Source organism: Hippopotamus amphibius, chromosome 1 (assembly GCF_030028045.1).
Source record: "Hippopotamus amphibius kiboko isolate mHipAmp2 chromosome 1, mHipAmp2.hap2, whole genome shotgun sequence".
Lineage (NCBI taxonomy): Eukaryota > Metazoa > Chordata > Mammalia > Artiodactyla > Hippopotamidae > Hippopotamus > Hippopotamus amphibius.
This window is the reverse complement of record NC_080186.1, coordinates 171,115,247-171,126,798: the sequence shown is the minus strand read 5'-3', so window position 1 is coordinate 171,126,798 and position 11,552 is coordinate 171,115,247. Positions and strand designations below refer to the sequence as shown.

At 40.7% G+C, this 11,552-nt stretch overlaps 1 protein-coding gene across 4 annotated transcripts in view; it reads left to right on the top strand.

Annotated features, from left to right (window-relative positions):
* The first annotated feature begins 1,402 nt into the window (after window positions 1-1,402).
* SLC27A6 (solute carrier family 27 member 6) overlaps window positions 1,403-11,552 on the top strand; it is a 56,427-nt gene continuing 46,277 nt past the window's right edge. For 2 of the 4 annotated variants that reach the window (XM_057736025.1, XM_057735999.1), the window contains exon 1: window positions 1,408-2,670. In XM_057736025.1, coding sequence (XP_057592008.1) covers window positions 2,145-2,670 — 526 coding nt within the window. In that variant the 5' untranslated portion in view covers window positions 1,408-2,144. Of the gene's footprint in view, window positions 2,671-11,552 lie in introns of all 4 variants that reach the window. The other 2 variants (XM_057736008.1, XM_057736019.1) reach the window with 2 other exon arrangements.

Below are 11,552 nucleotides of genomic sequence, written 5' to 3'. Positions count from 1 at the left end.
TTTTAGTTGTATTAGAATTAAGAAGTCTGAGACCAACTGCTCCATATTCTATTCTCTGCTTCAAATATTGTTTTCTAGGAGGTGACTGATTCAGACTAGAGCTAGGAGAGAAAAGCATAGCATGTCAAAGATGCTTTTCACGTTGTAAACTAACTTCTCAGTTGTAAACTACTGGATACTAATACTTTTCTTTAAATGGAAACGTGTTTCTGAATTGAAAAGACCAGAGTTTCTGAATAAATTTAGAAAGTATTTTCTTGATCTACACAAAAAGGTTTTAAGAGCCTGTCTTTCTTTTGGGCTCTTCATTGTGACTTCAGAGTAATCATTTACAGATTATTAAACGAGAGTCTGCCTTGGAGTTATCAGTTTTTTCTTTAATAGGAAATCTGAGGTTAGCTAGAACCCAGCTACAGAACATAAGACAGAAAAAGGAGGAAAAGCTGACAATGTGAGGCAATGCTTAATCATTTCAATATGTGCAATTAAGCATTTATACACACTTTTTTTTTTTTCAGTATGCATGCCTTTTTTTTTTTTTTAATTTTTTTTTTTGGGGGGTACACCAGGTTCAATCAACTGTTTTTATACACATATCCCCGTATTCTCTCCCTTCCTTGACTCCCCCACCTCGAGTCCCCCCCACCCTCCCCGCCCCAGTCCTCTAAGGCATCTTCCATCCTCGAGTTGAACTCCCTTTGTTATACAACAACTTCCCACTGGCTATCTATTTTACAGTTGGTAGTATATATATGTCTGTGCTACTCTCTCTCTTCGTCTCAGCTTCCCCTTCACCCCCCGCCCCCTCCCATACCTCGAGTTCTCCAGTCCATTCTCTGTATCTGCTTCCTTGTTCTTGTCACTGAGTTCATCAGTACCATTTTTAGATTCCGTATATGTGAGTTAGCATACGATATTTGTCCTGTAAAAAGCACTATCAAGACACTGTAAGGATAGAATCCTAGTATAAATGTCAATACTAACCTAAGTTTTCGAAAATACTTTTTTGTAGAATGACAAACGTACTTTGTGATGTTTTATGAACAAATAGTTCAAATATTCCTTCATCGGTCCAATTCATAAGTATCTTTTTTGTTGTTGCCTGTCTCCCTGCCAACCTCCCGCCACCGCCACCACCACCACCTACTGCAGTTTGGGGTGTCTTTTTTTTCTTTAATTCTTCCTCTCCCCTCTCTAGCCTCTAGTTTAGTCTCCTTTATTGACTACTTATTGAATGAATGAACTCCCCGACCCGGTTCCAACAGCCTGGTTCCCCTCGACCCCAGGCCATGTGGCTTTCCCAACGGGGACTGGGTCGCAGCACACTTGCTGGGAGGGAGGAGCCGGCGAGGGGGCCCGAGCCGCTCCCGCGGCCGCGGTCGGAGCCGGGGTTGGCCGGCAGCCTGGAGGCGGGCGGGGGGCGGACGACACCTCCGCCGTGGCTCGCAGGAGACAGACACCAGCTCGAGAACCCTCGGAGGGGAGCTGCGGCCGGCGTAGAAGGCACCTCTTCCAGCGGGCACGGCGGGCACCTGGAAGAGACGTGACCAAGGTGAGCCGCGGGGCGCTGGGCTGCGCCGTGGGGCGGAGACGCGGCGGCGCTGCGGGGCCCGGATCCCACGAGACCTGGGGACGCCCTGGACCAAAGCGTGGTCCCGACACCCTGCGCGCTTTCTGGAGGATCAAGGCGGAAAGCCGCTGCACGTCTCAGCCGTCGCCACTTCAGCTTCTCCGCGCTCGAATCCAGCCTCCAAGTGGCAGGCGCCGGAAGCATTGCCTCGACGAGGAGAGCATCTGCCCCTGAGGGTGGTGGGGTTTGCTCAGGGGCTTGGAAGGCGCCGGGGACTGAGCCAACCAGCCCGGGGAGGACTGTCAGGTGCCTCAGAGCGCCGCGGGGTGCGGGCCGCAGGCCGCAGTCGGGGTTCCGAGGCGAGGGCGCCGAGCTTATCTCACTCACTGTCTGCTCATCCACCAGGTAGCCCACGCCTTATCCCCAGCACTCCTTGGGGCGACTTCGGTGCAAACTTCTGATTCTGTTTCGCAAGGTTCCCTTCTTCCCGGAGAGGTTGGGACGAACTGCAGGTGCTAGCCTTGCGCATTGCGGACCGGTTGTCTCCGAGGAGAGGTGCACCTAGAAGAGGACAATGGCAGGGCCGGGATCAGAGCTGCCTTCTGGCCCCGTGGCGCCCATGCTCCTGTCATGGCTAACAGGACTAGGGGCTGGAATGGTCTTCCTGAGCTTCATGCAGAAACTCCTGTACCCTTACTTCTGGGACGACTTCTGGTACCTGCTGAAGGTGGTATGCTGTGGACTTCAGATGGAGATGTACAGACTGAAAGGGGAGCTAGTCACTGTCCTGGATAAATTCCTGATCCATGCCAAGAAGCAGCCCCAGAAACCTTTCATCATCTATGAAGGAGACGTCTACACTTATCAGGATGTGGACAGGAGGAGTAATAGCGTGGCCCACGTCTTTCTGAACCATTCTACGCTGAAAAGAGGCGAAACCGTGGCTCTGCTGATGGGCAATGAGCCCGATTTCATTCACGTGTGGTTCGGCCTGGCCAAGCTGGGCTGCGTGGTGGCCTTCCTCAACTCCAACATTCGCGGGGTCTCCCTCCTGCATTGCATCCGCAGCTGTGAGCCCAGGGCCCTCGTGGTCGGTGCAGGTAGAGTATGGGGTGTGATCTGCCTGTGCAGAACGGCAACCCTGCCTCCTACCTACCCCCCACCCCCATTTTTTTGTTAGAACCATTTCACAATTGATATTCTGAGTGTGTGATGAAGTGTGCATGTTAAGGGTACAAAATAGTTTAACAATTCTATGGCTAGTGGTTTAATTCCCTCTCTCCTACTTCAGTCACTTACTCTGTTGTAGACTACTAATTATCAGGACAGCCTCTGAAGACTTTTCTGAAATCTCTGCTTTTTATTATTCTAGTGAAGGGAGGGGGGCGCATTTTACTCTTCTTGATACCTTCAGTGAGTGCAAGAACACAGAGACATGGAGCTTGGTAAGTTCTAAATTTTGTCAAATCTTTCAGAGTTGTTTGATGAAGAGGAAAGTGATCCTGATTTCATTGTGGAATACCTACTACTTCTAATAGTAACACTATCAAGGTTGACTGCCTTTGCAGAAGAAACATGTTTAATCGGAAGTGCATGAATTCCTGTCTTCATGTCTGCTCTTATTCTGCACTGCCTGCAAGCTAGGATTTGCCTGGCAATGTTGGACTCCCACCTCCCAGCTAGCAGCGGGCTCATGGCAGACTCAGCCTCTTTCTCTCTTCCTTTTCCCACCCCCACCTGTGCATCATTTTCTTTCTTCAGTAAGTGCTAACCTTCTTCCCCCTCCTCTTGGATTTAGGCTTTGGAGACATATACTGACAGTGAACTACATAGAGAAGTCTTTGGTTGAGTGCCTAACCAATGAAGAACCTAGTAAGATGGGTTGCATAACAAAGTGGAGTGAAGTATGAAAACGGATACTTTGGTATAATCTAAGTGGTCTATGAATATGCTTCTTGCGTGGGGGTAGGAAGGTGGAGGATGAGGATCATGGCAAGGACATGAGTGAAACTAAGTATTTTAGGTTAAAAATACTGACACATATAGCATTTGTAGATTCACAGAGAAGTATGGGAGGAAAATCTACATTTATACACCAGTAATGTCTAAAGTATAGTACTTTCCATGTAACGTTTATTATATAATAATTGCACATCACACAAAAACGAGTTAGGTGAAATATATTAGAAAGGTTAGTTATTCAAGGCTTTCACTTTTGCTTGTGCCAGCTGTCCTTCCATCTCAATTTGTGACTGATAAAGTAGCAAAAATGTTTACTCTTTTTTTTATGTGATGATATTTTTTTCACGGAGAAGCATTTTATTTTAAATACAGCAGTGTGTACATGTCAATCCCAAGCTCCCAATCTATCTTATTACTCTTAAGCACTGATTTTTATCTTAAGTTACAGGAGTAGAGAAGCCAGAAGGCCTTTCTTGTGGTTTTTTTGTTTTTTTTTTCTTTTTCTTTTTTCATTCAACAGTACTATCCTCCAAGATTGAAGTTCAGCTCCTCCCCTTGGAAAGAGGTTAGACAGTATGATAAAATTTCTCTGAACTGTAGCAACAAGTAAGATAAAGGAGTCACACAGAATTTTGGTAACATGATGAAACAATATTTACCTCTCGTGCAGAGACAGTGATAGTATGAATGTAGCAGCGAAAACTATCACAGTTCATTTGTGGGTATATTCTGACATTTTAGTTGCTCATTCTAATTTCAGTTGCAGTTTCTAGAGCAAATCTAAACTTTACATTTTGCAAAAAATTAGTAAAGCCATACATTCCCTTTAGAAGAGCAAACTAGAAGGGCCACAATCTCTCTGAAAAGATTTCTGTGGCCATGATGTTGAGGCCAACCTGAGAAACATCCCATATCCTGTCTCCTGAGGGACTCCTCTTGAAGTGCATAGGGCTGCTTACTTCTCAAAATAGAATTTTCAAACTTTGCTGTTGACTGAGTCATTGCCTAATTAGGACCAATTAATTTTGCAGTTTTACTTGTGCCAGCTTTTGCTTTGCTTGCCAATAACTAATTGTATTGTTTCCTTGTTTTTGTTTTTACCAACACCAGTCAGGTTTTGTATATAAAAGCCACTTTGGGATGCTGGAATTTTAAGCCAAAAATCTTTCATTGCTTTGCTTAATAAGTAGGTACCTGGAGAAATCAACCTTAAATCCTAGCCACAGTTTTTTTTAGCATACATCCAAAATATATAAATTGCATATGTTTTTCAAAGATAGGACAGTTCTATTTTGATTAATTACTAGTTTTGTTTTGTTTTGTAAGACAGTGTGGCTTAGATCACGGTCAACTTTCTGTATTTGAAGTTCTTACCCTCAAAACTGTATTATTGGCATCTTGAATCTAATCCTTGAACAATTTATACACATAGTTTTTATAACTTTACATTTCAGAGGTCTTAAAATTCTCATTGGATGTTTCTAATGGAGATGTACTATGCAATCATTATATCCCCAGGGAGAGTATATGGAGGTGAAAAACCAGTCAAGTGGTTTAGATTAAGATAAGCCAGACAGTCCCAACTTTCATTTATTATCTGCCACTTCTGTGTGATTGAAGATAAGATTATCCGCTGCTCTGAGTCTCACTTTACTTAGCTGTAAAATGGTAAAATGGTGATAATACCATCTCCTTCACAGTGTAATTCTGAGGATTAACTGGCTGAGCTTTTGTAAAGTGACTAGCTGAGTGCCTAGTATATACAAAGTAAATCCTTGGTGAATTGAAATAATTGCTATTATCATTATAGAGTCATTAGAGGCTTTTATTAAGGCATCTCATTTGGATTTTGCTGCTACATTCTAATTTGGTGTTAGCTATAAGAAAGGCTAGTAAGTCATCTCTCTGGTATAGGACCTTTAACACTTTGCCACGCGTTAGCAAAATTGTACTGTTCATAAGTTGTATGAAAACAGTGTCAAACAGGCTTCATATTCAGACCAGATATTGTCCATGGTGGTCCATGGTGCTAGGTGACATTTTAATCACGGCAGATGTCTGATAGTTCTGTCTGTGTCAGCTAAGCCATGAGAGAATTAAATGTTATCCTTGCCCTAATTGTCATTAACAAAAATATTAATGTTGCCATTTACTCAAGGCTGGCTGTGTAAAAGGTACTCCCAGTGATTCTGAGAGGCAGGTACAGAACTGTATTTTGGAAACTGAGAGAAAGAAATTCACCTAGGGTGTCTCGGGTGACACAGCTTAGTAGGTACAGAGCAGACTCAAAACCTGGACTCTGACATAAGACTCTGCTGTATTATACACTATAGCCCAATGGTTTCTGGGGCTGTTAATCCCCCTTTGATATAATCATGAAAAAAATTGCATTCCATAAAAACAGTAAAATAAAAGTTGCCAATATTAAGACATCAGGCTTTTCATGCACAGATGACTAGAAAAAATTTAAATGTTTATAAAACTATTATTCCTTTTTCTCTGTCTGAAGACTCAAAAATAGTTGCAAAAAAGCTTTATATGTGTGTAGTTTCATTCAGAAGATGTGTCAAGTGGCATCCCAATTTTCCCTGGAAAATTTCAGCACTTATTGAAAATTAAAGTCTTGTATTAAACCTAGTTCTTTCCCCCCAATATTTCAACTCTGATATTGCTAATAGTGCCAGCTGCCAAGATTATCATCCACCTACACATGCTTTTCTCTTTACCTGGGACAAACAGAAAAATGTTGAGACGTTTGTATAAAGCTTTTAAAAGTTTATGTAATTATAGCCTTTGACACATTTAGCAATAATATGAATAATGTTAATGATAAATAATAATCTCTTCCATTTTTAAAGTACTGTGTAAATAAACTGTTTTTCAACACATTATCTTATGTCATCCTCACCACAGTCATAGTTTTTTTGTTTTTTTTTAAATTTATTTTTATGTATTGACTGCATTGGGTCTTGCTGCACGTGGGCTTTCTCTAGTTGCAGAGAACCAGGGCTACTCTTCTTTGTGTTGCGTGGGTTTCTCATTGCACTGGCTTCTCTTGTTGAAGAGTTGAAGAGCATGGGCTTTAGGCACACGGGCTTCAGTAATTGTGACACTTGGGCTCAGTAGTTGTGGCTCGCGGGCCCTAGAGCACAGGCTCAGTATTTGTGGCGCGTGGGCTTAGCTGTTCCGCGGCATGTGGGATCTTCCTGGACCAGGGATGGAATCCGTGTTTCCTGCATTGGCAAGCGGATTCTTAACCACTGTGCCACCAGGGATGTCCCCATAGTCTGGTTTTAAAGATGAGGGAAGCCCATCAACAAATGAATGGATAAAGAAGATGTGGCATATATATACAATGGAATATTACTCAGCTATAAATAAGGGATGAGATGGAGCTATATGTAATGAGGTGGATAGAACTACAGTCTGTCATACAGAGTGAAGTAAGTCAGAAAGAGAAAGACAAATATTGTATGCTAACTCACATATACGGAATCTAAAAATGGTACTGATGAACTCAGTGACAAGAACAAGGAAGCAGATACAGAGAATGGACTGGAGAACTTGAGGTTTGGGAGGGGGCGGGGGATGAAGGGGAAGCTGAGACGAAGCGAGAGAGTGGCACAGACATATATATACTACCAACTGTAAAATAGATAGTCAGTGGGAAGTTGTTGTATAACAAAGGGAGTCCAACTCGAGGATGGAAGATGCCTTAGAGGACTGGGGCGGGGAGGGTGGGGGGGACTCGAGGTGGGGGAGTCAAGGAAGGGAGGGAATACGGGGATATGTGTATAAAAACAGATGATTGAACTTGGTGTACCCCCCAAAAAATAATAAATTAAAAAAAAATGAGGGAAGCACAGTTTAGAGGGGGCAAGTAATCTTCTCAAGCTTGTACATCTAGGAGAGGCAGTGTGGGAACTGGAGCCTGGATTTTCTGATGCTAAATCACAATAGCCTCTTGGGTACACCTTTGTCTTTGTCCTCATTTCTGCTTCTGCTCATTCCTTCATCTCCATCTTCCCCCTTCCTCTTCCCTTCCCTTTCCACCCCTCCCTCTGCCCTGCTCCCTTTCCTTCTCTGTCGTCTTCCGTCTATTCATCTACTTTGTTTTAGCACTTTTTCCAGCAATCCTCTTGCCTCAGTCACTGTGTGCTGGGGCTATCCCAGTGACTCCATGGAATGGTAAAGATCTGTTTGCCAATTCACATAGAGATATCTGTGTGGCTGTGAGGAATAGGCCAAGAACTCAGATGTTAGTTTTTTGAGCTGAGGAAGTTTGTTTTCTTTGCTGCTAAATTCTCAGAACTTAGTGTAAAGGAGATGCTTAATAAATATTTATTGCCTAGGTGAATGAATAGATGATTGAATGACCTAATGAAAAACTATAAGGTACCTATGGGTATCCAGTAACTGTTTACTTACGTGCTTCTTTTTGCCCATGAATTGTCCCTCTGCTATTCTTTTGGTAGCTGATTTTGGCAATAGATATATCAATGGAATTTCCAGTTGTGTTATTTTACATCAATGTTGCTAAGTGTTAGAATCATGACTCCCCAAAAGTCAAAGCATTTTAGACTTTGTAGTCTTTAGTGTTTAGACTAAGCAGCCACAAAATTTCAGATTTACTTGCATGTATTTTGCACTCTCTTTCTCAATATATCACATAGTAAATCATTATAAGTGGGTAAGTAAAAAATATATATTAATATTACCATGAATATTTTTACTTTAGATTCAATAGTATTTTGTATCTCCACATTTTTGGAAGGGTTTTGTGTTTCTGTTCATAAGAAGTGCAATCCTATGTCAGCTCTCTAAACTCACAATAACGCATGCAGCATTGCCTTGTTCGTTTTCATGATCTGTTACATTCAGACTGCAGGGCAAATGTTCCAGTTAACAATCAAGCCATTGTAATTCTCCAAATGACTTTCAGCCATAAAGGCATCTGCTTTTCAAAGACCAAGAGGAAGAGTTTGAGGAAGAATAAAGACCCTCTAAGTTCTATAGAAAGTAATACATGTTCACATAGATAAGACACGGCTCATGTGAACCTGTAGTAGTTTATCCATGTAATATGATAGTGGCACATATATCTATTTTAATTTTCAGGGTACTTCTATATTTTTATGTGTGGTAGAAAGAATGGCTGTTTTGCCATTCATTTAGACTCAGGCAAGGATTACCTCCATTACAAAAGAAAACAACTGATTTTGATTGGAAGTTTAAGTGGCTTCATGGTTTACTGGTTGGAAAAGGTAGTGTTCTAAGCATGTGTTATCTTCTTCACAAGATCATGACGATACTGACCCTGGGATTCTTATACACAGTATATGTTGAACATGTGTTTACCGTAAGGGAATGATGCTTGAATACTGACAGGAGCAAAAACAATTTAAAGAGGGATTGTGCCTCCTCAGAGAAGTGGCAAGGCTGAATGGGAGAAACACCTCTGAGTAGTAATTATTTATTGGCAATAAGAGATGTGTTAGAAATAATGTCACATGCAGTATTCTACTTTTTATTTTCTTGCACAATTTTGCCTATAATAAATACTCCCCCAAAGGTGTGAGGACAAGTGAAAGTGAAAGCCCGCAAACCCATTTACAAACTTGTATGCATGTATTCAGGGCAGTTAATAAAATTGCTTCAAGGAAGAATACGTTATCACAATTGAAAGACATGCTCCTGTGTACTTCCTAGGGTCATGATTATCAATAAACTAATATTTGTGAAACTAGCTGGCACATTATTGATGATGAAATTAGTTTCTGGCCTGATAAGAAGCATTGTTATCTGTATAATGACATATGTTGCTCTCAGGCATTGCCTACTTAAGCATCAGTTTTCTTAGACACCGCAGCCTGCCCCTGTGTTCTGTGAGAAAGCAGCTGAGCTGCTGTGAAGCAGTAGGATGGTAGTGATGAGCATGTGAAGAGATCTACAACTTCACTTTGGTTTCTGTGTGAATATTGCATTGCAGTACGGAAAGCTCAAGTTAGCCCTGTGCAGTTGAGTTTCACTTTAGTTTTATTAATGCGTAAAAGTTTAAAGTTAAACATTTGCCAGTGTTTTAAGAGCTACAAGCAATACCTTTGTGTGTGTGTTTTTTTCTTTTTTGGCACACGGGCTTAGTTGCTCCGCGGCATGTGGGAATCTTCCTGGAGCTGGGATCAAACCCGTGACCTCTGCATTGGCAGGCGAATTCTTAACCACTGCGCCACCTAGGAAGCCCTACAAGCAATACCTTTGAAAATATTAGTTTGTTTTATATGGAATAAGATAATTTAAAAATAATTTTTGTAGGTCAGACAGAGAAACACAAATATCAAATGGTATCACTTATATGTGGAACCTAAAAATAAAAACAATACAAATGGACTTATTTACAAAGCAGAAACAGACTCACAGACATAGAAAACAAACTTACGGTTACCAAAGGGGAAAGGGGGGGGGTATATATTAGGAGTTTGGGATTAGCAGATACACACTACTATATACAAAATAGCTAAACAACAAGATCCTACGGTATAGCACAGGAAACTACATTCAATATCTTGTAATAACCTATAATGAGAAAGAATATGTGTATATGTATATATAACTGAATCATTTTGCTGTACACCAGAAACTAACATAACATTGTAAATCAACTATACCTCAATTTAAAAAAAGAGTTTTTAATGCAGAATGAATAACCCAATTCACACTAATGGCATATTAGAGGGATATATTACGTTTTTACTCATTGATTTCATAGTCTCAGAAATGTGAATGAGACATAATGATGTAGAAACAAGAAATTAATTGGTACAAACAGTGCTAAAGGATTATAAGCAGAGATCATAATTTACCTCTTTTTATGTTTGCAACCCCACTTAACACAGTGCCTTGCATATGCGAGAAACAATGTGTATTTCTTGGAAGACTCTATTGCTTTGAAAAGAGAGATTCAGTCTTCTCCTGTAATGTAGACTTTGTTAAATCTCATAGAATTTTCCTCTGTCTCATTTTCTTGTGGTATTTTACTGATAAGACCGGCACCTACAGTGGATCCCATGGGCAGAGCTCCATTCCACATCCAGCACCTATGGTGTATGTGCCAGCCATAACCAGTGAAAGGATGGAGTGGAACAGGCATCATTCTTCTGAGGTGCTTACAGTTCTATGGGTTTCAATGGTAGGACATGTCACTAAAGAGTACATCTTCATGAAACACAGCCGAGTCCATGAAGCATTTAACAAATGCTATTTTTTGGCAGGACTTAATATTTAAAATTTACTTTCAGAATGACACCAAAACTTTCCATTTTATTAAGAGTGATTGACAGTGATGAGTAAACAATGATTCTTTATCCCCTAGACTTTTCAAATTTTTATTCCAATTTTCACTGTCCTCACCCACATTTCCTATCACTATTGAAGAAATAATTTCGTTAGATAAAATTCTATTTGATAATTCTAAATATCTCACCTAAGTCAATTTAATTGTAATGTATGAAGGAGATTAAATTGTATTTTCTGATTCCAAGGAATCCACTCACTTCCCTTTTCTTGTAAAAGTCATCACTCTTTGAAAATACTCTAATTTTTTAGACTCTACAATTCCAACAAAGATTTGGGGCCACAGTTAATCATATTGTAACTTTCTCCGCATTTATTTTGCCAATTTAGACACACATATTATTAAGAACATATACAGTTTGTGCTGTTAATTTACAATTCCAGGTGAGAAATTTGAAATTAATGAAATGGGTCAGTTCAGAGACTTGTCTTAATACATTCAAAATGCCGGAAAGAATCATTTAAACAAAATCTAGTGCTAAAAATTAAAATACAAAGACTAGATCATTTGCTCCTCCTGGCATTCCTTGTGATTTTCTTTCACTTCTCCTTCTTACCAGAGCAATCTGTAAATGGCAGCATGCTGTGTATGCTCAGTGGAAATAGATTTTTCTCTGGAATCTTACAGTTTATTTTATTTAGATTTGTTAAAGAAACAAAAATTAACTCA